General features: G+C 34.2%; 4 protein-coding genes and 1 pseudogene across 4 annotated transcripts; all 5 read left to right on the top strand.

Moving 5' to 3' along the window:
• Window positions 1-2,792: 2,792 nt before the first annotated feature.
• LOC112098943 lies at window positions 2,793-4,568 on the top strand (annotated as a pseudogene).
• Window positions 4,569-5,652: 1,084 nt separating this feature from the next.
• LOC112099125 (heterogeneous nuclear ribonucleoprotein A2 homolog 2-like) lies at window positions 5,653-6,483 on the top strand. Its single transcript, XM_024186227.1, has one exon. The coding sequence runs from the start codon at window positions 5,653-5,655 to the stop codon at window positions 6,481-6,483; it is 831 nt and encodes a 276-aa protein (XP_024041995.1).
• Window positions 6,484-6,501: 18 nt separating this feature from the next.
• On the top strand, window positions 6,502-9,500 carry LOC112099124 (uncharacterized mitochondrial protein AtMg00810-like). Its single transcript, XM_024186226.1, has 2 exons — window positions 6,502-6,862; window positions 8,800-9,500. Exons 1-2 carry the CDS (start codon window positions 6,502-6,504, stop codon window positions 9,498-9,500), a joined length of 1,062 nt encoding a protein of 353 aa, XP_024041994.1.
• Window positions 9,501-15,905: 6,405 nt separating this feature from the next.
• LOC18044161 (putative pterin-4-alpha-carbinolamine dehydratase 1) lies at window positions 15,906-18,109 on the top strand. The gene is made up of 3 exons (XM_006436964.2): window positions 15,906-16,399; window positions 17,346-17,538; window positions 17,734-18,109. The coding sequence occupies exons 1-3, from the start codon at window positions 16,034-16,036 to the stop codon at window positions 17,823-17,825; spliced, it is 651 nt and encodes a 216-aa protein (XP_006437027.1). The 5' UTR covers window positions 15,906-16,033; the 3' UTR covers window positions 17,826-18,109.
• Window positions 18,110-18,330: 221 nt separating this feature from the next.
• LOC18044160 (superoxide dismutase [Fe], chloroplastic) lies at window positions 18,331-20,957 on the top strand. The gene is made up of 9 exons (XM_006436962.2): window positions 18,331-18,732; window positions 18,818-18,867; window positions 18,968-19,051; window positions 19,322-19,510; window positions 19,786-19,957; window positions 20,043-20,161; window positions 20,297-20,323; window positions 20,450-20,473; window positions 20,580-20,957. Exons 1-9 carry the CDS (start codon window positions 18,690-18,692, stop codon window positions 20,781-20,783), a joined length of 912 nt encoding a protein of 303 aa, XP_006437025.1. The 5' UTR covers window positions 18,331-18,689; the 3' UTR covers window positions 20,784-20,957.
• The last annotated feature ends 1,990 nt before the right edge of the window (window positions 20,958-22,947 follow it).

Here is a 22,947-nt window from a genome sequence, read left to right as displayed (position 1 = left end):
GTTTAGAAAGCTTCGGCGCTCAATTTCTACATGAAAATAAATAATAGAAAGAAAAGAATCATGTAAATTTTTTTGGCTAAAACAGTAAAAATTTATATAAAATAATATTGTTGGGACATAAAAAATTACTACTTCAGGGTAGTTATTTATTCATCAATAAATGAGTGTTTACTGATTTTGAAATACATTTTTGTTTTGTTTTGAGAAGAGTTTTATTGGTATTATTTGCATATAAGACATTGCTAAGTTACAGCTGACTATAACTAGGTAAGGCCCTAAATATAAAAGAGTATCAAAGTCAATAAACTTTTTCAATCTTGTAAGATCGAGTTAGATGAAGGTAAGACTATTGAACAAGTTAGTAAATATGAAGGTATACATAAATTGCATGAAGTTATTTGTGGTCTCCACTATAGAAATGCAATAGATATTGAGCAACTTTTCAATTATCCTAGTGAAAATGATGTAGTGATGGAATCACCTACTGATGAAGAGATTATTTGAGGAATAATATATACCTCTGTTTATGACGATCATTATCCAGATGATGGTTGTATTTTATTAGGTTTTTCCACAAAAGAGGCCTTTCAAGTAATAATATGTGTAAAGAACTACTCTATACAACATGAAAATAATATACTAAATGTAATGCATGCTCCGCAAAAAATAAATATAATCACATATATATTTTAAAATAATTTTAATATCTAAAAAATATTTTATTTACAATCTATTAGATAGATTTTATTATATTAAAGTAAATTTTATAATAAATAGAATCATAATATTAAAATAAATGTATTAAAATTTAAATTATTTTGAATATTATGTAAAATAATTATTATTATTCTGTGAGAATTTTTTATTGTAAAATGTATTTAATGCAAATATTTATTTAAAATCTACAATAAAAAAATATTATTAAAATAAATATAAAATATTTTCATATTGTTAGTCTATTGCATAGATTACATTATTTATTTTAATATAAAATATGAAAATATTGTTAGTCTATTACATTATATTTTAATATAAAATATTATTAAAAATCCTACAATAATAAGTTTAACATTATTATTCTAGGCATTGTTTAAATGATAATGCAGTTAATCTTCTGAAAATAAGAATAGCAAAGGTGAGCAAAAAGAGCGACCTGGGAGCAATTACGAAGATAAAGAAAAGAAATAGGGAATTATGTGCTAGGCATTAAAGAAGGAAATGTGGTACATCTTTATTGTTGCTGCCTATGCTTGAATCTCTTTCTTTCACATGTGCACACATATTTTTTTTTTTTTTTAAGTTGCCAATAAAAGAAATTACTGCAATTTTTTTTAATATTTCGTTTGATTAGCTGTTGTACTATGGATACTACAGAATGCATTTCATTGTTTTTTTTAAAAGGAATACTAACTTTCATTCAAAGTTTGAAAGAGTTGAATACATTCATAATTTCGATTGGAAAAGAACCCAATCAAACAACAGTTTCTAAGTGATCAAAAACTAATCTAGCCAATGAGTGGGCAATCGCATTACAAGATCTTGGTGTATAATGACATTTAACCTTACGGAGATCCTTAAGCTTGTTTTGAATCTCTGAAATGACCCAGTAAATCTCATTTTTACTGCCCTTTCTGTTGTTAATTAAATCAGCCACCATTTGAGAATCAGTTTCAATAATTAAAGAGGATAACCCTGCATCCACAGCTGCTTGTAAACCCCATCTGACTGCTTCAGCTTCCGCATACGATACATTCCCATAAAAGCTTGAAGTCTTGACGGCAGCAGCTATGATATTCCCCGTTGCATCTCTAATCACTGCTCCCAATCCTGATAGATTTTTTTCCTTGCTTATGGCTGCATCAACGTTCACCTTGAACCAGTTTTGCGGTGGAGGAATCCAAACTTTGGTTGTTTTCTTCTCTTTGTCAGCTCCACAAGTCAGTCCTGAAGGCTTTACTCTCTGATAAGCTTCTAACAATGCTTCTGCCTTTGCTACTGAGATCTGATAACCAGGCTTCTTTGCTTCAAATAAGAGTTTATTTCTTGCTGTCCAAATAGTCCAGCAAGTGACAGCCAGCAGCTCGAAATCTGCTTTGCTCATTTTCTTTGCTAGGTCTTGGAAGACCGTAAGCATATCTGGGCCTACCATGTCCTTAAAGCTTTCTGCCAATTTGGTGTGTTCCCAGGTTTTCCGGGCTGCCTTGCATTCCACCAAAGCATGAAAAATGTTCTCAGACCGGTTACCACAAATTTGACAGAAAGGCTCATGCAGCACCTTTTTCCTCCATAAGTTCACAGCTGTTGGAAGCAAATTTTGAGTAGCTCTCCATAGAAAGATCTTGATTTTTTCTGGGATGTTGAGAGTCCAAATGACTTTCCACTGGTTGCTGCTGTTCACTGAGCTGCTTGGGGTATCTGGAACCTTCAGCTTGAGGGCTATTTCATTGTTGAATGCTAAATTTTTGGGGCCTCATACTTTGCGGGTGCTCATATTTTGGTCTCATAAGAACCCTTGATTTGAGGAATCTTCTTACCAATAAATTCTTAGGACTTTAATGTTGGAATGATCGTATCCATCCGTTCTTTTGTTAGTAACTGCAGGTTTTAATTGAGTTCATATACATCTACTACATGATTTCGGCAATTTAAAAAAAAAAAAGTTGCTGTAATAGTACCAGGCTTATTTGTGAAAAATGGCCTCATCTGACCCCAATTTTTATTTATTTTCTGAAAACCAATTTGCAGAAGAAGATCCCGATCCCTTAAAGTGGCCTACCAAATATAACATGAGAATGGCGTTGTGTTGGCTTATGCAAGGCTGTCAACCTGGAGACTCACTGGTGTTCCATTTTTCTGGACACGGTTCATAACAAAGGAATTACGCTGGTGATGAGGTTGATGGATATGATGAAACTCTTTGTCCAATCGATTTTGAAACCCAAGGAATGATTGTCGATGATGAGATCAACGCAATTCTAGTCAGGCCTCTTCCTGGTGGGGCCAAGCCTCATGCATTATAGACGCTTGTCATAGTGGCACCATGTTAGACTTGCCATTCCTCTGTAGGATGTACAGGTTAGTTCCTTTTTATTACTCAAAATTGATACAAGTATTGAGAGACCAGAAACATTAACAAAGCAAAAACAAATAAAACTAAAGAAATCACGTTATTCCATCTGCCCATGCATTCTCCCTTGGTTTACACATTCTTTCTTTGAGTATGTAGGCGAGGAAGATATATATGGGAGGATCATCGCCCTCGATCAGGAACGTGGAAAGGAGCAAGTGGTGGGGAGGCCATTTCATTTAGTAGCTGTGATGATAATCAAACATCCGCTGACACTTCGGTAAAGTCTTTGTGATTCATATCAACCTTTCATTCAACTGAAATATAAAAAAATACATATTTTAGTCGCTAACGGACATTGAGTTATTCAACCTGATGCTTTATGAACGGGCTCTATCAAACATCCCATCAATAGGTGCGATAACTTATTCTTTCATTCAAGCTTCGGAGCTTGGCCATGGAACTACATATGGAAGAATGCTAACCTCAATGAGATCTACCATCTACCATCTGTAACACAGACGGGAGTAGTGAGCTTGGAGGTGGAGATGGTGTTGTAACATCTCTGCTCACTATGCTTTTGACAGGAGGGAGTCGTAGTGGTCGGTTCAGACAGGTATTTATATTGGTCATCTTTGTCAACTGTTACGATGTGGCTTGTCTTGTTGTTTGTTTCACAGATTTGTCTCCTCTCTGCTAATTGGTTCCTAAATTGTTGGTCTGGCACATACATATGTTATGAGTAGTAGTGGCTTCCATTCTCCTTCCCCTTTTCTCTTTTCCTCTTGAAATTTTTAGTGCGTGCCATCTCCATACATTGCGGATGACTTTAATTTACAGGAGCATACATTGATGAAATCAAAGTAAGAAAAAAATGGAAAATAGTAAGAAAAAAATGGAAAATAGTAATGGATAGGAGCGATATTGCACCAAAAGAACACTGTTAGATGTGCAACATTGACAGAACGATACGAGGAGGAAAATAAAAAAAAAAACTGTGGGGTAAGATTCTATTTTCATTTTGATCCATTAGCCCTCTCCGCCACTTTACAACCCAAAATTGACTTCTGGAGTTAATAAATGTGATAATCGTAAAACTAAATGATCTGTTGCCACTCATTCTGCATCTAGGGTCTAGGGATATAAGGACGCTGAAAGTATTTATTAGAGATACCAATCTGTTCACTGCCAAATATAAAGAACCTGAACGGGCTTCATGGATACAGCTTTTGTACATCCACATCTACGTTTGTTAATGTCTGTGTGGACACAAGTTCTGTTGCTGGATCGATCTATTGTAATACGTCATTTTGATCCATATTACGCTGAGAATTTTGGCTCATTCATCATAAAAAATAGTACTTGGATATATCCTTGCTATTTTTGTTTGTATGTTTGATGCTATTATCTCTGAACTTATTCACCCTTGTGTTTGATGCAGGAACCTCAGTTGACTGCTATTGTACCGTTCGATATCTATGCAAAGCCTTTCTCCTTATAACTACTAATAAAGCAATATTCTTATCCAGCCGCTCGTGATTTGTTTCAAGAATGCCCTGTGAATCTGTATGGTTATTGACACTACAACGAATTTGCCCTCGAAAACACACATATGCCCATAGAAAAACTCATTTCCGAAAGATCCATGCTATTGACCATCGCAAGATTAAGTCACATTGATAAAAGTGTTTTATCGATGAGTTGTTGAAGAAAAATTTTATTCTCGATGGGAATGCCGTCAGAAAGAGCACGACTCCTTGAAAATAGTTCCTGAAAAATCAAATAATTATATTTTTTCAAATGAATCTTGTCGTCAGAAATACTAGGTTGGCCGTCGTTATTCTTTTGGTCTAGATTCCTGTTAATTTATTTATTTTTCTTATGTTTGCAGTAATTTCTTACAAATATAATGAAATCTGAAGTTGTTCTACAAAGAACATATATTATCAGGTATTGTTAAGAATAAATCTTAATAACCATGTCAGCAGCTGAGTCAGCAAAGCTTGCTGAGTCATTCACCATATCAGCAATTAGTTACACGTGCAGGACAACTCTTAGAAGTTGTTAATGATTCCCGCCAATAGTTTGTTATAAGCTGTTAAGATAATTTCCATACGTTTGTTGCTGTAGAATCTTCTAGGCTCGATTATATAAAGCCTGTAATTCCTCATTTCAGTTTAAGTATTAATAAAATGAATTCAGTTTGATAATATTTTCTCTCTCGAGCTTTAGAATTTTTCTTTCAACCAAACACTTTATTTTCTTTAACTTGGTATCATAGCCACTCTGTTAACAAAGTGATGGCTTCTTCAAGGTCGAATCCTTCAGCTCATATCCTTTCTGGAGCATCCTTTACCTTTACCACATCAATCAAACTTGATCGCACAAATTATACAATCTGGAAACAACAAGTTCTCTCTTCAATTCGTGGAAATGGTCTTGAGAATTATATTGATGAATCTAGGCTCTGTCCAGATCAATTTCTTCCTAATAGATCTAGATTTGGTGAAGCAAGTGGAGAAGATCGTGAAAATCCAGATTATGTTGCATGAAAACGTCAGGATCAGCTTCTACTAAGCTGGATCATGTCCTCAATGAGTCTTCAGATTCTCAGTCTCGCGGTAAGCTCTCAAACTTCTCTTGAGCTATGGAAGAAACTTGAAAAACAGTTCGGATCAGAATCAATGGCTAAGAAAGTTCATCTTAAAATGCTTCTTAGTAACCTAAGAAAAGGATCTGTGTCTATGACTGAATATTTCACAAAACTTAGAACTATCTCTGATGGTCTTGCTTTAGCTGGAAGTCCTCTCAACAACACTGATCTAATCACTCACCTTATCACTGGATTAGATCATTCATACTATCCTGTAGTTGTTTACATTGAAGCAAATATGTTGACCATGGATCTGAGTGAAGCTTATGCTATGTTATTGACACATGAGGCTAGGCTTGAAAACAGTAAGAATGTTGACAGTAAAGAAGTTAAAAACAACTTTATGGCTAATGTAGCTCAAACTGGGAATTTTCAAAAGAAAGGCAATGGTAAGAATCAGAATAACTGGAACAAAAATGGTGGAGGTAATTGGAATCAGAATACTGGTGGTAGAGGTGGATATCAAGGTCAAGGAAGAGGTAACTGGAATCAGAATTTTAATGCTGGCAGAGGCTTCGCTGGTGGTTTTAACACTGGTGGAAACTTTAATAATGGAGGTTTTGCTGGTAACTTTAACAATGGAAATGCTAATGCTGGTGGTTTTGGCAGAGGTGGTTTTGGGGGTAATAGAAAGAACTTTGCCCAGGGAAGTGTTATGTGTCAGATTTGTTTTAGGTTTAACCACACTGCTGCTGAGTGTAGAGACAGGTTTAACAGAAATTTTGCTCCAAGCTTTCCAGTTCAAGGCTATCATCCAAATTAAGGACCAAAGTCAGCTTATATGGCTACATCTGAGGGAGTTGCTGATCAAGGCTGGTACCTTGACAGTGGAGCTACCCATCACCTTACCAACTCAGTTCAGAACTTAACTGATGGTAAGACTTATTTTGGTACCAATTCTCTACTTGTAGGAAATGGCCAAGGTCTTCAAATCACACATATTGGTAATGCATGCTTGTATACCTCTTTTGGTTCATGCATTCATCTTCATGATATTCTGTGTGTTCCCAAAATTACCAAAAATTTTATAAGTATCTCTAAGCTTCTTTATGATAGTGATATAACAATTGAAGTCTCATTTGATGCTTGTTTTCTAAAGGACAAAGTGAAGGGAACACTGCTGGCTCAGGGGATTATTGAAGGTGAGCTGTATAAGCTACTGTCATATGGAGAGTCATTTTCTTTTAATACATCAGTATTCCAACCAAGTTCAATGGTGTCCGTTTTTTCTTCTCAACAAACTTGTGTTGATCCTTTGTTTGAGAAAATAAAGTCTAGTTTTCCAGTAAGCTTTCATGTTTCAAGCAATGTTTCAGTCAGTCTTTTACATAATAGACTTGGTCATCCAAGCAAGCATGTTGTTCAAACTCTCTTGAGAAACAATTGTATAACCTTTACTTGTGATAATAAGCAAAAACTTGAATTCTGTAATGCATGTCAACTTGGCAAACTACACCAGTTTCATTTTTCAGCAACTGACATCAAATCAACATATCCTCTTGAATTAATCCACACTGATCTTTGGGGACCAGCCTCTGTACTTTCTATGGAAGGCTATAGATATTACATTTCTTTTGTTGATGATTACACTAGGTACTGCTGGATCTTTCCTCTTGTGCTAAAATCAGATGCTTTAAGTACCTTTAAAAACTTCAAAACCCTAGTAGAAAAACAGTTCAGTTTACCTATCAAAGCTTTACAATATGACATGGGGGGAGAGTTCAAGGCCTTTATTTCTTTTCTTCACCAAGAGGGTATCCAATTTAGGCACAGCTGTCCTCACACACATCATCAAAATGGTATGGTGGAAAGGAAGCATAGGCATATAATTGAAACATGGTCAACCCTTCTTGCTCAAGCTCAAATGCCTATTTCTTACTGGTGGGAAGCTTTTCACACAGCTTTTTATCTTATTAACCGAATGCCAACCACAGTTCTAAACAATCAGTCACCTTATTAAAAGTTATTTCAGCAATTACCAAATTATGATTTCCTTAGAGTGTTTGGCAGTGCTTGTTATCCCTTACTCAGACCATATAATCAACACAAACTTGACTTCCACTCTCAAAAGTGTTTGTTTATAGGTTATAGCCCTCTTTATAAAGGTTACAAATGTCTAGATAAAACAAGGAGAGTGTTCATTGCCATTCATGTTACATTTAATGAGCATGAATTTCCTTATTCTGAATTGTTTCTCTCTTCTGATTATTCATCAAAGTCAGTTCAAATTTCTTCTCCTTCATTCTGTATTCTTCATGACAGTAGCTCAACACAGCAGGTTTCAACATCATCATCAGTTCCAGCAGTATCACCAACACTAAACTCCCTTTCCTTACCACATATAAACACTCCTCCTTCACCACTCTCTTCAAATGCTCATTCTCACACATCTAACCAAAACTCATCAGTAGCTCTTCCTCAACCATCCTTGCCAATAGTTTCCTGCTCATCCAATGGTTACAATAGCCAAAGCAGGAATTTTCAAGCCTAAAACATATCTTACAACCACACAAGATGTTGAGCCAGCTAGTGTCAAAGTAGCCTTAGCAGATCAGAAATGTTATATGGCATGACAGATGAGTAACATGCCTGAGGAACAATGAAACCTGGACTCTTGTGCCAGCTGAGTTGGCAACCAAAATTGTTGGAAACAAATGGGTGTTTAGAGTTAAGTACAATCCAGATGGAAGTGTTTCAAAGTATAAGGCAAGATTAGTTGCAAAAGGTTTTCATCAAACCTATAGTGTAGATTTCTTTGAGACTTTCAGCCCTGTTGTAAAGCCTTGTACCATCAGAATAATTTTGAGCCTTACAGTGATGAACCATTGGACCATAAGGCAGCTGGATGTAAATAATGCATTCCTGAATAGTATACTAACTGAAGAAGTTTTCATGCATCAGCCTGAAGGATTTATTGATTCTCAATATCCAACTTATGTTTGCAAGTTAAACAAAACTTTGTATGGTCTTAAGCAAGCACCTCGTGCATGGTATGACAGATTAAGAGGCTCTCTGCTGCAGTAGGGCTTTCAAACCTCTTGGTCAGATACCTCTATGTTTCTTAAGCACACTGGTTCAGATATTTTAGTCATTCTCATCTATGTAGATGACATCTTAGTTACTGGTTCTAGCAGTGCACAAATAGAAAAGATTATTGCACTTCTTGGCTTTGAGTTTGCTCTTAAAGATTTGGGTGACTTCAACTATTTCATTGGTTTAGAAGTTACTCCATCAAGTGCTGGGTTACATCTTTCTCAAACAAAATATGTTGGAGATATCTTAAAGAAGGCCCACATGCTTGACAGCAAAGGCTGTAATACTCCAATGAGTGTAGCTAACAAGTTGTACAAAGATAAGGGGAAGTTGTTTGAGAATCCTTCACTTTACAGAAGTGTTATTGGATCTCTTCAGTATGTAACTTTGACAAGGCCTGATATAGCTTTTACTGTCAACAAGTTAAGTCAGTTTTTAGCTGCTCCCACTGTGCTTCATTGGCAGGCCTGCAAAAGGGTACTTAGATATCTTCAGTGTACATCTACTTATGGGATTCAGTTCTACAATTCAAAGTCTTTTTCTCTCACCGCCTTCTCAGATGCAGATTGGGGTTCAGATCCTGATGACAGAAGATCTGTTGGAGGCTACTGCATCTTTCTTGGATCCAATCTTGTTTCCTGGTCATCAAAGAAACAAAATGTTGTTTCTCAGTCTTCAACTGAGTCAGAATATAGAGCCTTAGCCTTGACAACTTCAGAAGTATTATGGATTTCATACTTGTTATAGGAGCTCAGAGTACAGCTAACCAACACACCTATTCTGTACTGTGATAATAAAAGTGCAGAGGCTCTGGTAAGTAACCCAAAGTATCATTCACGAACCAAGCACATTGAATTAGACATTTATTTCGTGAGAGAACACATTGCCAAGAAGGAATTTGTTGTTGAACATGTTTCAAGCTCAAATCAGTTGGCAAATGTGCTTACTAAGCCACTTGGCTTTGATCATTTTGCTTATATGAGAGCTAAGCTCAATGTCTGTCCAAGACCTTGAGCTTAAGGGGGCATGTTAAGAATAATCTTAATAACCATGTCAGCAGCTGAGTCAGCAAAGCTTGCTGAGTCATTCACCATATCAGCAATTAGTTACACGTGCAGGACAACTCTTAGAAGTTGTTAATGATTCCCGCCAATAGTTTGTTATAAGTTGTTAAGATAATTTCCATACGTTTGTTGCTGTAGAATCTTCTAGGCTCGATTATATAAAGCCTGTAATTCCTCATTTCAGTTTAAGTGTTAATAAAATGAATTCAGTCTGATAATATTTTCTCTCTCGAGCTTTATAATTTTCCTTTCAACCAAACACTTTATTTTCTTTAATTGATATAACATTAGGAACGAAGTACTCTAACACAATATTCTAAATGTAGCTTTATAAAATTTCAAAGAAATTGTATCTTAGGGTCGATCAAAATATAACCATGCATGTGTCTATTTTAAATTGAATCTTCTTCAGCAACAAGTGAGGTTGTAATTATTAACCAACCGGACTAATAAGTCATGATGCTTGATTGAATATTGCAACTAAAAGTCCAAGAGCTGCAAGCTCTACAAATCTGTAAATAAACATTAGTTACAGTTTGGCTAGCTACTGTAAAATGATTAAACTCAATAGGATACTATTTAAAAAATGTGATTAAGATCAGACCTAAAATAGACGAACAATGAGAACCAATGGGAGCAGCAGCTAAAGCTAAGGTAGCAGCACTACTAGAAAAATGGTCTTTATTGACATTAAAATAGTGTTAGTAATTACTTTAAGTGACACTTATTAATTGTGTTAGTAATTTGGCAGTCAGAAAAATAGTAACACTTGTATGTGGTGTCAGTGATTACTATTACTACAGTATCACCGATATTATGACACCATAGTTTTAGTAGTTATTGATATTTTATCAGTGTTTATGATTACTGTTATCATGGTATCACTAGTTAATTTATTTAAAAAATAAAAAATTGAATTGGATCATTGCCTATTGATTTATTGGTAAAATTAAAAGGCACCACAAAAGAACAAAAAGAAATTGATTTATATCACTAAATCTTTCATTTCACATTTAAATATTATTAGCATATATTACAAATTCCAAAACTTCAATAACCAAAATATGAGATATCCTACTCTCATAACTAAATAATTCAAATTAAATACATAAAAATTTCTACCATCCAATCAAATGCCTACTACTTGTGGCTAAATTTAATAAATCTAGAAGTTAAATTGAGAAGGATGACTGCCTTTCACTCTTTAAATATGAGTAGTATAATTGCGTTATCACACCAACAACTTCTTCATTCAATAGATTGTATGAGCTAGTATACAAGTGATGTTGAGGAATAAACACTTCAAACACATTGATCAAATCTGCATATGAATACATGGAAAAGAAAAAAAAAATTGGCTGCCAATATCCAACCATTAGAGAAACAACAATTAATAGAAATAAAATTATTTTGTTTGAAAGAAAAAAATACTCATAAGCTATTTGTAAATAAACTCAATTATTCTCTTTTGGTAAAGGTTATATATATAGTAAACTATAGCAGACAAGAAGTTTTCAATGTAATATCTACTTTCAGCACAAGTATGTTACTCTATCTACATATATTAAATGATTTTTGTGCATAGTTAAAGCTATCACAAATGCTCTATTATAAATAAATCACCACTCATTTCCTCAATTTATTCATTTTAAAAGCTTATTTAACAAGGCAAAAAACAAGTCCTCAAACTGCAGTTTCCTTAAACTGGGCATAAAATAACTATGAATTTCCATATTTATATTAGGCATAATGAAGTTTGGACATAAAATATTTCAATAATTTGAGAGTTCGATCCAAAATCATTACTACTAAAAAAAAATATTTGCAAACTTAGTTAAGCCTTTATAAAGTGAGTATGAGATTTATCATACTACTTAAATCTATTCATGTGAACCATTTAAAGAATATCACCCTAAATTGTAATTAAGTATTCATTAGTTTTGCCTAATTATAAAACTTTAAGAAGATAAAAAATAAAATAAAAGTAGAATAAAAATATAATCATTATATATTTCCCCTCACAAGTAATGATGCTTTAACTTGATTGACATCATCACCCAAAATCACTTTAAACATTTTTCCTAAACCTAGAAAGGGACAAAAAAACTTTAAAATATAATTATTATATATTAAGACATGCATATATAACATAACAATTTACTAGAATATTCATGGAATAATCCATAGTTCTTAAAATTAATATGCTACACTAAGTAGATATTTGATACAGTAAATTAATTTTCAAACTATTACTTATATGCTCATCATCCAAAATCATTTCTTGGAAGCCTTCAAAGTTTTAAATTAGGATGTCAAACCCAAACCAACACAAAACAAGAATGTCAAATTCAAATCAATCGCAAACCATAGAATTCAATAATCGAGCTAATATTTAAGTTAAATTAGTTTAATTAAAAAGAATAGTTAACAAGCTCCTAGCTTTCTGGAACCACCCGGCTGGTCCTAAAACCATTCATTTTTGGGCTCCAACATTCAAATGGGGCATCAACATAGCAAACATTACGGACTTTTCAAAGCTACAGCATGAAAAACTAGAACCTTTTTAGTGTCAATATTGCAATGGCTAGGACCGGCTTGTATCAACTATCACGCAAAATCAAGCAAGATTACTTCTCCGAGAGCACCGAGATAGAGGCAGCTGCAGTGCAAGAATGATGATGCAAATTTCCTAAAGCCTAAACTAGTATCATTTTTCCTTTTCCTTTTTGCTATTGTAAAAAACTGAATACATTTCAAAAATGTTATCTTCATTTGCTGTTGGATTGGTTGGTGTGAGTTGTCTAACAGTGCCAAATTGATTGTAATGAAAATTAAAATGAATATGATTACCTTAAATAAAAAAGAAAAAAAGGAAAAAAGGAAAAGACTAACCTTTAAGAATAGTTCCAAATATAATGAAAAAAGATTTATGCCTTTGGTACTTTCTTCTCCCATTGCAATTCACAGTGTTGAAATATTTTTTTTCTTGAAAAGTATTGCAAGTTAGTAGATTTATGGCTAATCATATTTAATAGGAAACCATTGACAGCTTGAATTTAAGATTTTCTTTAATTCAATACTATTTGGAATGCTATGAAACTTACAAAACATAATTAGACATGTCAATGCACCACAAATAAAATTTCCAAGTCATTTGGACAACTCTACATTTGCTTCTCACATGATTAAACCATATAAGTCAAAATTGCATATGAAACTGTAAAAACAGTAGTAGGTGTTTGAATATTTATTAAATTTAAAATACTAAATATATCAGAATGATACTTTCTAGATTTTAACTGCACTGTTAATTGCAAATTGGAATGAGAAAATTAAAAGAACAAAAACATTACCTTGATCAAGTTCAGATATCATATAGGCAGGACTCATAGTGTAGTGAAGTTTCAGGATAGATGAATAAATTGTTCGACCTACGGCTAACCAATTATTCAAACCCAAATTACAGTGCATTTTAGCTAATGAATTGAATCAAATAAGAAGTTTGATTATGCACATCACAAAGCCAAAAAAAAAAAGCTAAGGAAAGAAAGGTACTTATTGTCAACAAGGGGTTGGATTTATTTCTCATATACTGTGTACTAGCATAAATCATTCCAATTGTTTTATGTTTTACCAGATTAATACATGGCTAATGTCAAATATTAAAGAGTAATTTTGACAGACTCACTTATTAAGTGATCAAATATTATGTTAATAAGTCTAATTTTGTCACATCCTATACAGTAATATATTATGGACAAGTATAATCTTTTAATGGGTTGAGCAACTTTGTACTAATACATGAGAGATCCCTACACTAAGTTATAATATTTAAGGGCTATAGCTACCTTGGAGTTGCTCTGAAGTAGAGCACGAATCACAGCTACACATGCAAAGTGATAAATAATAAAAAGCTTATCATAACTTTAATAGTGTGATTATAAAAAAGTATTATATCTTAGAGAGTTTCCAACATAGCTGGACTCATATTTAAGTGACTGTAGCCCATTGAGAGTTTACTATTCACGAAACTGAAGTAAGGGTGTAGTGCACCTTTCTCTCTCCCCGCCGATTGTGTGTGTGTGCCTGTGTGCACAGTGGTTGATCAAATCGTTCACACCTTGAGCAAGGAGAACACAACAAGTTGCGGAAGCTAGATCAAGGTAGTAGTAGTTCCGTTGAAGCTCTACAACAAGTTTACAAGTTTAGATTTATGACTAACGAAGGCAAATCTTGAATTTTTCCCTTATGACGTGTTGAACGGATTCGCAAGACCATCGGCATAAAGCTCTCATTTGTTTTAGCACAACAGTCCATCAATTGTCTTTGGTGCTGTGCTAAGAGGTTTCTTGTATCATATAGAGTTTCGAGAAAGTCCAAAGAACATACAAGGTGACTGTGTGAACACTGTAAGTAGATGCAAGAAACAAGGTAAAAAAATTCAAAAATGCCACAGAAATTCCCATGTCTTAATTGATGTTACGAGGACTTATATGCTAAGATTTTTGGATCTAAATGCAATTGAGGAAGCGTTTCAAGCCATAGTGCAGATTGACTTTAGTTAAGGGAGGCATTTACTTTAGAATTCATTTATTCAATTTGATTCGACTCTTATTAAATAAGTTTGGGTTTAAAAAAATTGATTCATATAATAAAAGGAAAATATCCACCGTCCACCTGTTTTTTTTTTCCTTTTTCAAAAATACACAATTCCTTTTTTTTTTTAGCTGGAATCCACTTAAAGTTACATTTTGTTTCACTTTTCCACTTTTGTTTGGAATCCGTTAAGAAAACTAACGGAAACTTAAAAAAAATGACCAATTTATCCCCAAAACGAAAATTACAATTTCATCCTAAAAATGCCAAAAATAATCAGATTTAACGATGAATATCATTATTAGTACGTTAATGAAGTACAAAAAAATCTTAACTACTAGAGATTATAACTCAATGAATAATAAAACTCTACTTATCTTAAATTCAATTGATGGTTTGCGAGATTGAACTATTTTTAATACTACTGTTATAATTTAGCATTCTAATTACATATATATTTAAAAAAAAACCTGCATTTGATGGTTGTGAAATTAATTTCTTTATTGACCGATGGGGAAAATATTTAGATTTAATCTAATTATTTTTGGGGGGTAAAATGATCATTTTTTAAAGTTTCCGTTAGTTTTCTTAACGGATTCCAAACGGAAGTGGAAAAGTGAAACAAAATATAACTTTAGGTGGATTCCAGCCAAAAAAAATTAAGAATTGTGTATTTTTGAAAAAGTTGAAAAAAATTGGTGGACGGTAGATATTTTTCCTTTATTATATGAATCATTTTTAAAAACCCAAACTTATTTAATATGAGTCGAATCAAATTGAATAAATGAATTCTAACCAAATTTCCTTTATTGATTACCAAGCATCTATTGTCATAGAAATTTTATCATATTTTTCATATTTTTGGGACAACATTTTTGTACCTTTGTAAAAATACCCAAAAAAAAAATAATACTTACTAACAAAGATATTTATTGCCTGCAAAAATATTTGGTCGGTTGTAAGGCTTTTTGTTGTAGTGTGAGAAAACTTGATCCAGTCATGAATATCTTGGAAGTTTATACTTTTTCAATATTTTCTTTTCTCTCTTTTCTCTATTTTAAGTTTTGAGAATAAAAATGCTGATTAATTATATGTATCTCCATCATTTGGCTGATCTGCAAAAAAGATGTTTTAGATTTAGATTTGCTTATCTTATGATTTCCCTTGCTAACAAGTTTGAGAATTCAAAGAAATGTGTGATAGATTGATGGTTATCATGGTGATGGTACGATGGGATGGTAAATAAATTTTCAGGAGATTCAATCCGAAGTGCCATGTAAAATATTATAAACTGTTAAATAATGAATCATAAAATTATACGGAAAGTGCAGCATTTAATTTTTTTTGCCTTATTTAAACTAAATATAATTACCGAAATTAGAAAAAAAAAATGAGTACCCGCCGTTGGCAATGGTCAGCCCCACCAGGAATGATTTCAGATTTGTGTGGCCATTAAACCGGCCAGCAGCTATCTCCGAAACAACAAATAAACCCGGTTCAGTACCAAGACTCGTACCAAGTTACAACCACCAGATAAGCCCAGACAAGCAAGACAGGACACTTCTTGTTCTCATCTTAGCTCTCGCTCCCACACAACACAACCTCTGTATTCTCACTGCCATGGCCGCCGCCACCACCACTCAGCTCACCTTCTTTCCCCTTATCCTCCGTCTCTCTGATCCACGTCGCCACCACTCCTGCAAGTTTCTCTCCCTTCCAACTCAGAGCAGTAGTAGACTTGCCCTGAGAGTAACAACGACTACGGCTCTGGGCAGTGATATGTTGGGAGATTTTGGAGCCAGAGACCCGTTTCCGGCAGAACTAGAAAGTGGGTTTGGTGAGAAAGTGCTGGGAAATGTTGACACTGAACACAAAATACTCATTCCAAAATTGTCAGCTCTGTCACTTGCTGAGCAAGACTGCTCTCCTGCCTCTCCTTTCCAGACTCCTATGTCTGCCGATGATGCTAAGAAGTTGCTCAAGAAGGTGATTTTCCAGTTTCCAATTATTTATTAAACTATATTTAATTCACAAACGGATGCATGTAAAAATGTCATTTGTGACTTGTGAGGGGTACTTGCGATGTTAGAATTTTAAGTTCCCATATCTAAAATACTCGACCTGTAGAAATGTTTACCTCAATTCAGCCATTATTTAATTTTTCTGTTTGTTTTCAGTTTTCAATACTTGATCTTTCGAAAAGGAAATACAAGTGAGCTTCGGAATAGTTTATTTGTCTTAAAATTTGAACTGCGATATGGAAATGGCAAATTAAAAGTGAGTGTTTCCACTTTCCTGTTTGCATTCAAAGCTACGAGCTTCAGATATCTGTTCAAGAATTTTGGTCTGTGAGGCTGAGGAAATAGAATAATTTGAAGGATCCCCTTTTGGCTGCATTTCTTAGTTTCTGAGTTTTTCACATTTTTCTCTAATTTGGGACCTCAAGTTGTCACGTGGTTACCTGATAGATTACAAATTACTGGCTGAGTTTTAGTGTGCTTGGTACTAGATAATGTGACAAAATAACCTCAATTTATTTATCAAATTAAAGGCAATGATTAAATGATTAGAGACTTTAAGGACAAATTGGTGAATTTTAACAAGTTGTTTGTGCCAGTAATCTGCATCATGTCCTATTCCAATTTATGTGATTTTCACTCAGATGAAATTCCATAATGTTTGCAGTCGACATCTTTATACTGGAATAAAATCAAACAATCCTCTTGCTTCTCTAACTAGCACTTAAGTGTTCTTTAATCCGACATTCTGGAAAACCAAAGGTAAGATGATGGGTCCTGGTCTTGATTGCAATTTCATTGTTATATAAAGCAAAATCTTGGATGTGCATCAGGTCACTTCAATAATTGAAAGAATTGATGTAAGATTGTCTTTTTCATTCTGTTACCTATGAGCGTTATGTTCGTGACAGTAGGTCGTTGGCTGGAGACTTTTGGAAGAAGAAGGTGGACTTAAACTACAGTGCTTGTGGAAATTAAGAGATTTTAAATGTGGGGTTGAACTCATCAATAGGATATACAAGGTGACAGAAGCTGCTGGACATTTTCCAAATCTCCACTTGGAGCAGCCCAATCAAGTTAGAGCTGAACTATGGACTTCTTCCATCGGTAAGCTTTTCACTTTCAGAATTTGCTCCCATTTAAGATTCTGATTATAGTTATAGCATTTTCTTTTCCCAATGGCTAAATGCCATTGATATTGTCTGTGGTCACCACCACACAGCTGCTATTAAGCACGTTTCACCTTCACAGATATTATGTTGCTGCTATACAGTGCTTTAAAAAGTTTTCATTTAAATGCAGGAGGCTTGAGCATGAATGATTTCATTGTAGCAGCAAAATTAGATCAGATAAGAACATCAGATCTTGCTCCCAGAAAAAGAATTTGGGCATAGGCAGAGCATACTCTTTCTCTCCCTGAAGAAACACAAAAAGTCTGTCTGCTCATGTCTTTTTCAGCACTCGGTGACAGCAAACAAAGGGCTCATGTTGGGACAAGTTTATGAGAAAAGACCAATCTTTTTCTTTCCATTTTTACTCTTTGTAACTTGTGCATATGGAGTTAAGATGTCTTCATCCATCCATGTTGCGTTTCATGTCACAAATTAATATATATAGTTATTGTACTTATTGTAAGACCATTCTTCCATATTCATTGTTCAGCTTGTGCTAATGAAAATAAATCTCTTTTTAAGTGAACCTGGGTCTCACCTTCATTTTGGTTGAAGAAACAGTAGTTCTATCTTGTGTACCTTTTCCATTGTATAGTTTTATGCCTTGTAGCTTGTTAATTTAGTATGGATCAACACGGGAACCGAACACCTCTCTTTTCGAAAATTTGAGACAGTCGAGCAGATTTCTAATTGTAAATATTAATCCGTCCGGGTATCACTTACTTGATCAATTTGCGAGTTAATTGAAATCTGATTTGTATCAAAGAAAAAACAAATGGTGAATTAATAGACACAACACAAGTGGAGCAAACTTGTAGAGGCGACGGCTAAAAATGACAAGATGATAGACACATGATGGCGACATACAGTGGCATCATCCAATAGATTATTCAAGCCGTCCGACAACGACAAGAATACTACACTAAACTTATCGTGTGTTCTACACATGTAATACACACAGTAGGCAGTGCCCATTACACATTGCACAAACTTAACTTCGTACATTGACATTTGACGGAAAGTTTGTTTCATTAACACACGATCCACATTCCACACACACTTGCCGCCGCTTCGCATTCGTCGAGGATGGCTGCAGCAGCTGCTCCTACTAGTTGGTTGACGGGCCAAGGTACCCATTCAAACCCTTTACATAATTTTTGCTCTTCTGTTTGTAAAATTGGTTTTAATGGGCGTCTAATGGCGTCTAATGGCAGGACTTGGTGGAAGGAGTCCAGGCTTCCAATTTCCATGGAGAAGTAAAGAGGTTCCTGTTCTTAGTTCTTATCTTGTTTTATGTCTAGTGTGTGAATCATTGAAATTTTTTTGTGTACTTATGATGTTCGACGAAATGCTTGGTACATTAGAAGCTGCAGAGAAAATATGCGGGAAAGGCTGTTTATGGCCAAATTTCTGCAAAATTTGAGCTGAAGCCTCCACCTTATCCACCGGTAAGATTTCAATGTCTTCGGTTATGATTATCATGACTTATCCTCGGTAAGTTCATTACATTCTAGTAACACATCAAGTTATATAATTCATAGTTGTCGATTGGGTTTGTCTTCAGTTTCTCAGTTGTTTTTTTTTTTGGGTTTTATGTTTCATGAAGAAATGAAAGCTTTAATTTAAGAGAATTACTTTGACGTATCTAGGAAAAAGAAAAGAGCGTTTTTTTTTTTTAAAACTTTTGTATGCTTATCAAATTTATACTGTCACGGCAGAATGCTTTGGAGCCACATATGAGCAAGGACACCCTGGAGTATCACTGGGGAAAGCACCACAGAGCTTATGTAGAGAACCTGAACAAGCAGATTGTTGGAACTGAGCTAGATGGAATGTCATTGGAAGACGTTATCATTGTTTCATATAACAAGGGCGACATGCTTCCTCCTTTCAACAATGCTGCACAGGTATGCTATGCATCATATTGTATTATACGTCTTGATAAAAACCATTCTATAGTTTACTTCTTGTCACATTGTATAAGTATGTGATGCGAATAAATATCAATTATAAAATCAAATGGATACTTTCTTTTTCCATTATAATTCTACTAATATTTGGCCTGATAATGCAGAGTAAATTAAATAAATGTCTCTCTTTCTCTCTGGGAGTCATTTCACTTCCTCATTGTCAATTCCAAAGTTCCATGAATTGTAATTTAGTGCTTTTCATCTGTATTCAGGCATGGAACCACGAGTTCTTTTGGGAATCCATGAAACCAGGTGGTGGTGGAAAGCCATCTGGTGAACTTCTAGAACTGATTGAAAGGGATTTTGGTTCTTTTGATAGATTTCTCAAGGAATTCAAGTCGGCTGCAGCCACCCAGTTTGGTTCTGGTTGGGCTTGGCTGGCATGTAAGTGACCTTCCTACCTCTTGCTCTTTGTTATTGTTTTGTGAAACTTGTGCTGAAATGTTTTCTTCTTGTTTTATTTATCCAGACAAAGCCAATAGACTTAATGTGGATAATGCCATGAATCCTTTTCCATCAGAGAAGGACAAGAAGCTTGTAGTGGTGAAGAGTCCCAATGCTGTCAATCCACTTGTCTGGGATTATTCAGTGAGTAATTTTTCACTTTGCTAAAGGATTCCCAGTTTACATTTATGTCATACTGCAGACTTAGGAAAGCTTTTAATGTCTGTTTCGTTACTTTGTTTCTCTATGCATCTGATGTTATTCTTGTTGAATTTGCAGCCACTCCTTACTATTGATGTTTGGGAGGTAAACGTTTTCCACTGTTTTCTACTTATCAAAAAATAAATTAAATACATATTTTCTTTATGATACTAGTCTAATCTTAATTGATCAGTTACTAATTCTGCAATTGTATTTGTTTTGTCTCAACAGCATGCTTATTTCCTTGATTTCGAGGTGAGGCTTAGTTAATGAAATGAGCAATTAGATTTTAATTCTTCGATTAAGTTATTTGTAAAGATCATAGGTGGGATCTAACAGCTGTCTCATTGATTGCTTGTAGAATCGACGACCTAATTACATATCAGTTTTTATGGACAAGCTTGTGTCATGGGAAGTAGTAAGTAAAAGACTTGAAATTGCAAAGGCTCGAGCTACAAAGAGAGAAATGGAAGAAGAAAGGAGGAAAAAGGAAGAGGAAGAAGAAAATTCTGAAGACGAAGCTGTTGAGGTGTATGTAGATGGTGATGAGTCAGAATCCGAGTGAATCAAAACTGTTTGTCAGTGACATCAATAAGCTAGATATATTTTTTCGATTCCTTTATCTTTTCTTTCACTTGGTACTCACATTAGCATAATATAGAGCATAGAGGTTAGTTTAAGCGGCTGCTTTACTGTGCAGTGCCATCAATTTTTAGAATTTTCTGGTCGTTCCAAGTCTTCAAAACATCATTATCACTGTGAAAAATGGTATTTATAACAGACAATATCATATATATTAGGTCAGACAGGGATTGTTTAGTCGCAACAGAAATAACCTTAACTAAACCTATTGTTCTATAAAAATATTGCTAATCGTCAAACATGAAAATTAGCAATATATTATAATGTGATTATTAGTGGGTAACAGGACTTTGACATGATTACTATTACTCGTAGGGTGCGTTTGGAATTGAGATGTTATAGCTTTTAAGCTACAGCTGCTGTGAAAAAAAAGCTGTAACTACGAAATAAAAGTTAATAATATATAATAAATATAAATTTTAAATAATACTTTTGATAAAATTATTAAAAATATAATAGATTTTTCATCATATAAGTGAAAAATCATATTAATACATCTTTCAAGTTATAACAATTAGTGTTATACTAAATATTTTAGTGCTATAACTTTTAAACTACAGCTGCCTAACTTCAATCCCAAATGCACCCTTAATATGTTAGCAACAAATTTGTGTCCAAACTTCATTTTATCATATTTTAATTACATTACAATCTTCTAACTGCAGAATCTCTTAATTAAACTTTTTGATGGCATTATTCTGGTATTCGGGCCCGAAATTAACAGACCAAACCTAATTTCAAATATTAAAAAAAAATTCCGAAGGACATGACTCAACTCTTTCTCAAAATAATTGTAGTGCAATCTATATTTAAGTGTCTTTTATTTTTCTAAAAATAATAAAAGAAATTGCCACCTAAAATAAGAGCTTAGCCTCTCAAGAGTCAAGAAGAATTAATAAATTCATAATGGATTCAAAGCATGATTTTTTTCGTCACCTCTGTATGTAATCCAAGTATGGGCTGTTGTCCTATGAACAACAAATAATTCATGGATTTTTAATTGGCTGGCCCATTTCTTAGAAAAAGAAAGAAATTATTTTGGTAACATGATGATTTCTTGTTAACAGGAAGAGAGTTAGAAGAAATTGACCAAATTTTTGTGCAACACTTGTAAATACTTCTTGCTGGAAACCCTAGATAATCCAAATTTAGATGTCCTGAAGATTATAGAGTGCAATAAAACAAAGGAAGTTTGTGCTAAAGCTTGAGATTGGTTGTGCATTGTAGCTGAGCAGGTGTCTATATGAGGCTCATTATGATAACCATGTTAACAAGTTTTCAAAAATGTTTAGAGAAGGAGCTTCTATCAAGTTTGGGTCGAGAAATTTAGCAATTCCTTTGAAAGTTTCCTACGAATTTCTCAGAGCGAGTCTGGTTTTGTAAGGTCCATTTTAGTTCCTCAAGGAAGAAAAGTATAAGGTTGGAGAATTTTAGCTAAGGCAGTAGATAAGTTGGGTCGGGGTGATTCTGGCAAATCTGTTAACAAAAGTGCAGGGTATAGAAGAGATAATCCAGAAGCTTGGTCAAATAGGCTCATCAAAACAGAAGAAAGGAAGAGTTTCACTTTTAGTGAAGGTAACATATTCAAAATGGCTTGTACATAGAGTATGGAGTCGTGTTATTGTGTGCTTTAGGGAGCACAGTTGGGACCCGTGATAGAAGATCCCAAAGAGTTTAAGTACAAGGGTGAATTTGAAGAATGTTCTTAAACCTTATCAGTCTAATAAATCCATCTTCTTGTGTCAGTCTATGAAGGAAGCAGAAGATTAAGGAGAATTGGTAGGTTAATGCTGGAGGGGCATATCAGAGAAATATAATGTCTTTCTTATCTAAGAGAGGCTAGAATCAAAGTTAAAAAGGGTGAACAAGGTTTTATTCCAGCATTTTTTGTTGCCGAAGAAAATAGGTCCAAGTGGAAAGCCAAGAGTAATCAGAAAAAGAATAAACAATTCATATATGTCCTCTATTGTTGCTAGGTTGAAGAAGGTAAGAAAAGGTGGATTCGTGGTAGTAAGGAAAAACAAAGTGCATACAATGTAGGTGAAACTAGAGATGTGCATTAAGCTTCTTTTGTACAAATATCCTTT

The sequence above is a fragment of the Citrus clementina genome, unplaced genomic scaffold (assembly GCF_000493195.1).
Source record: "Citrus clementina cultivar Clemenules unplaced genomic scaffold, Citrus_clementina_v1.0 scaffold_4, whole genome shotgun sequence".
Lineage (NCBI taxonomy): Eukaryota > Viridiplantae > Streptophyta > Magnoliopsida > Sapindales > Rutaceae > Citrus > Citrus x clementina.
The sequence above is the reverse complement of the archived record's forward strand: the minus strand, read 5'-3'. Positions and strand labels throughout refer to the sequence as shown.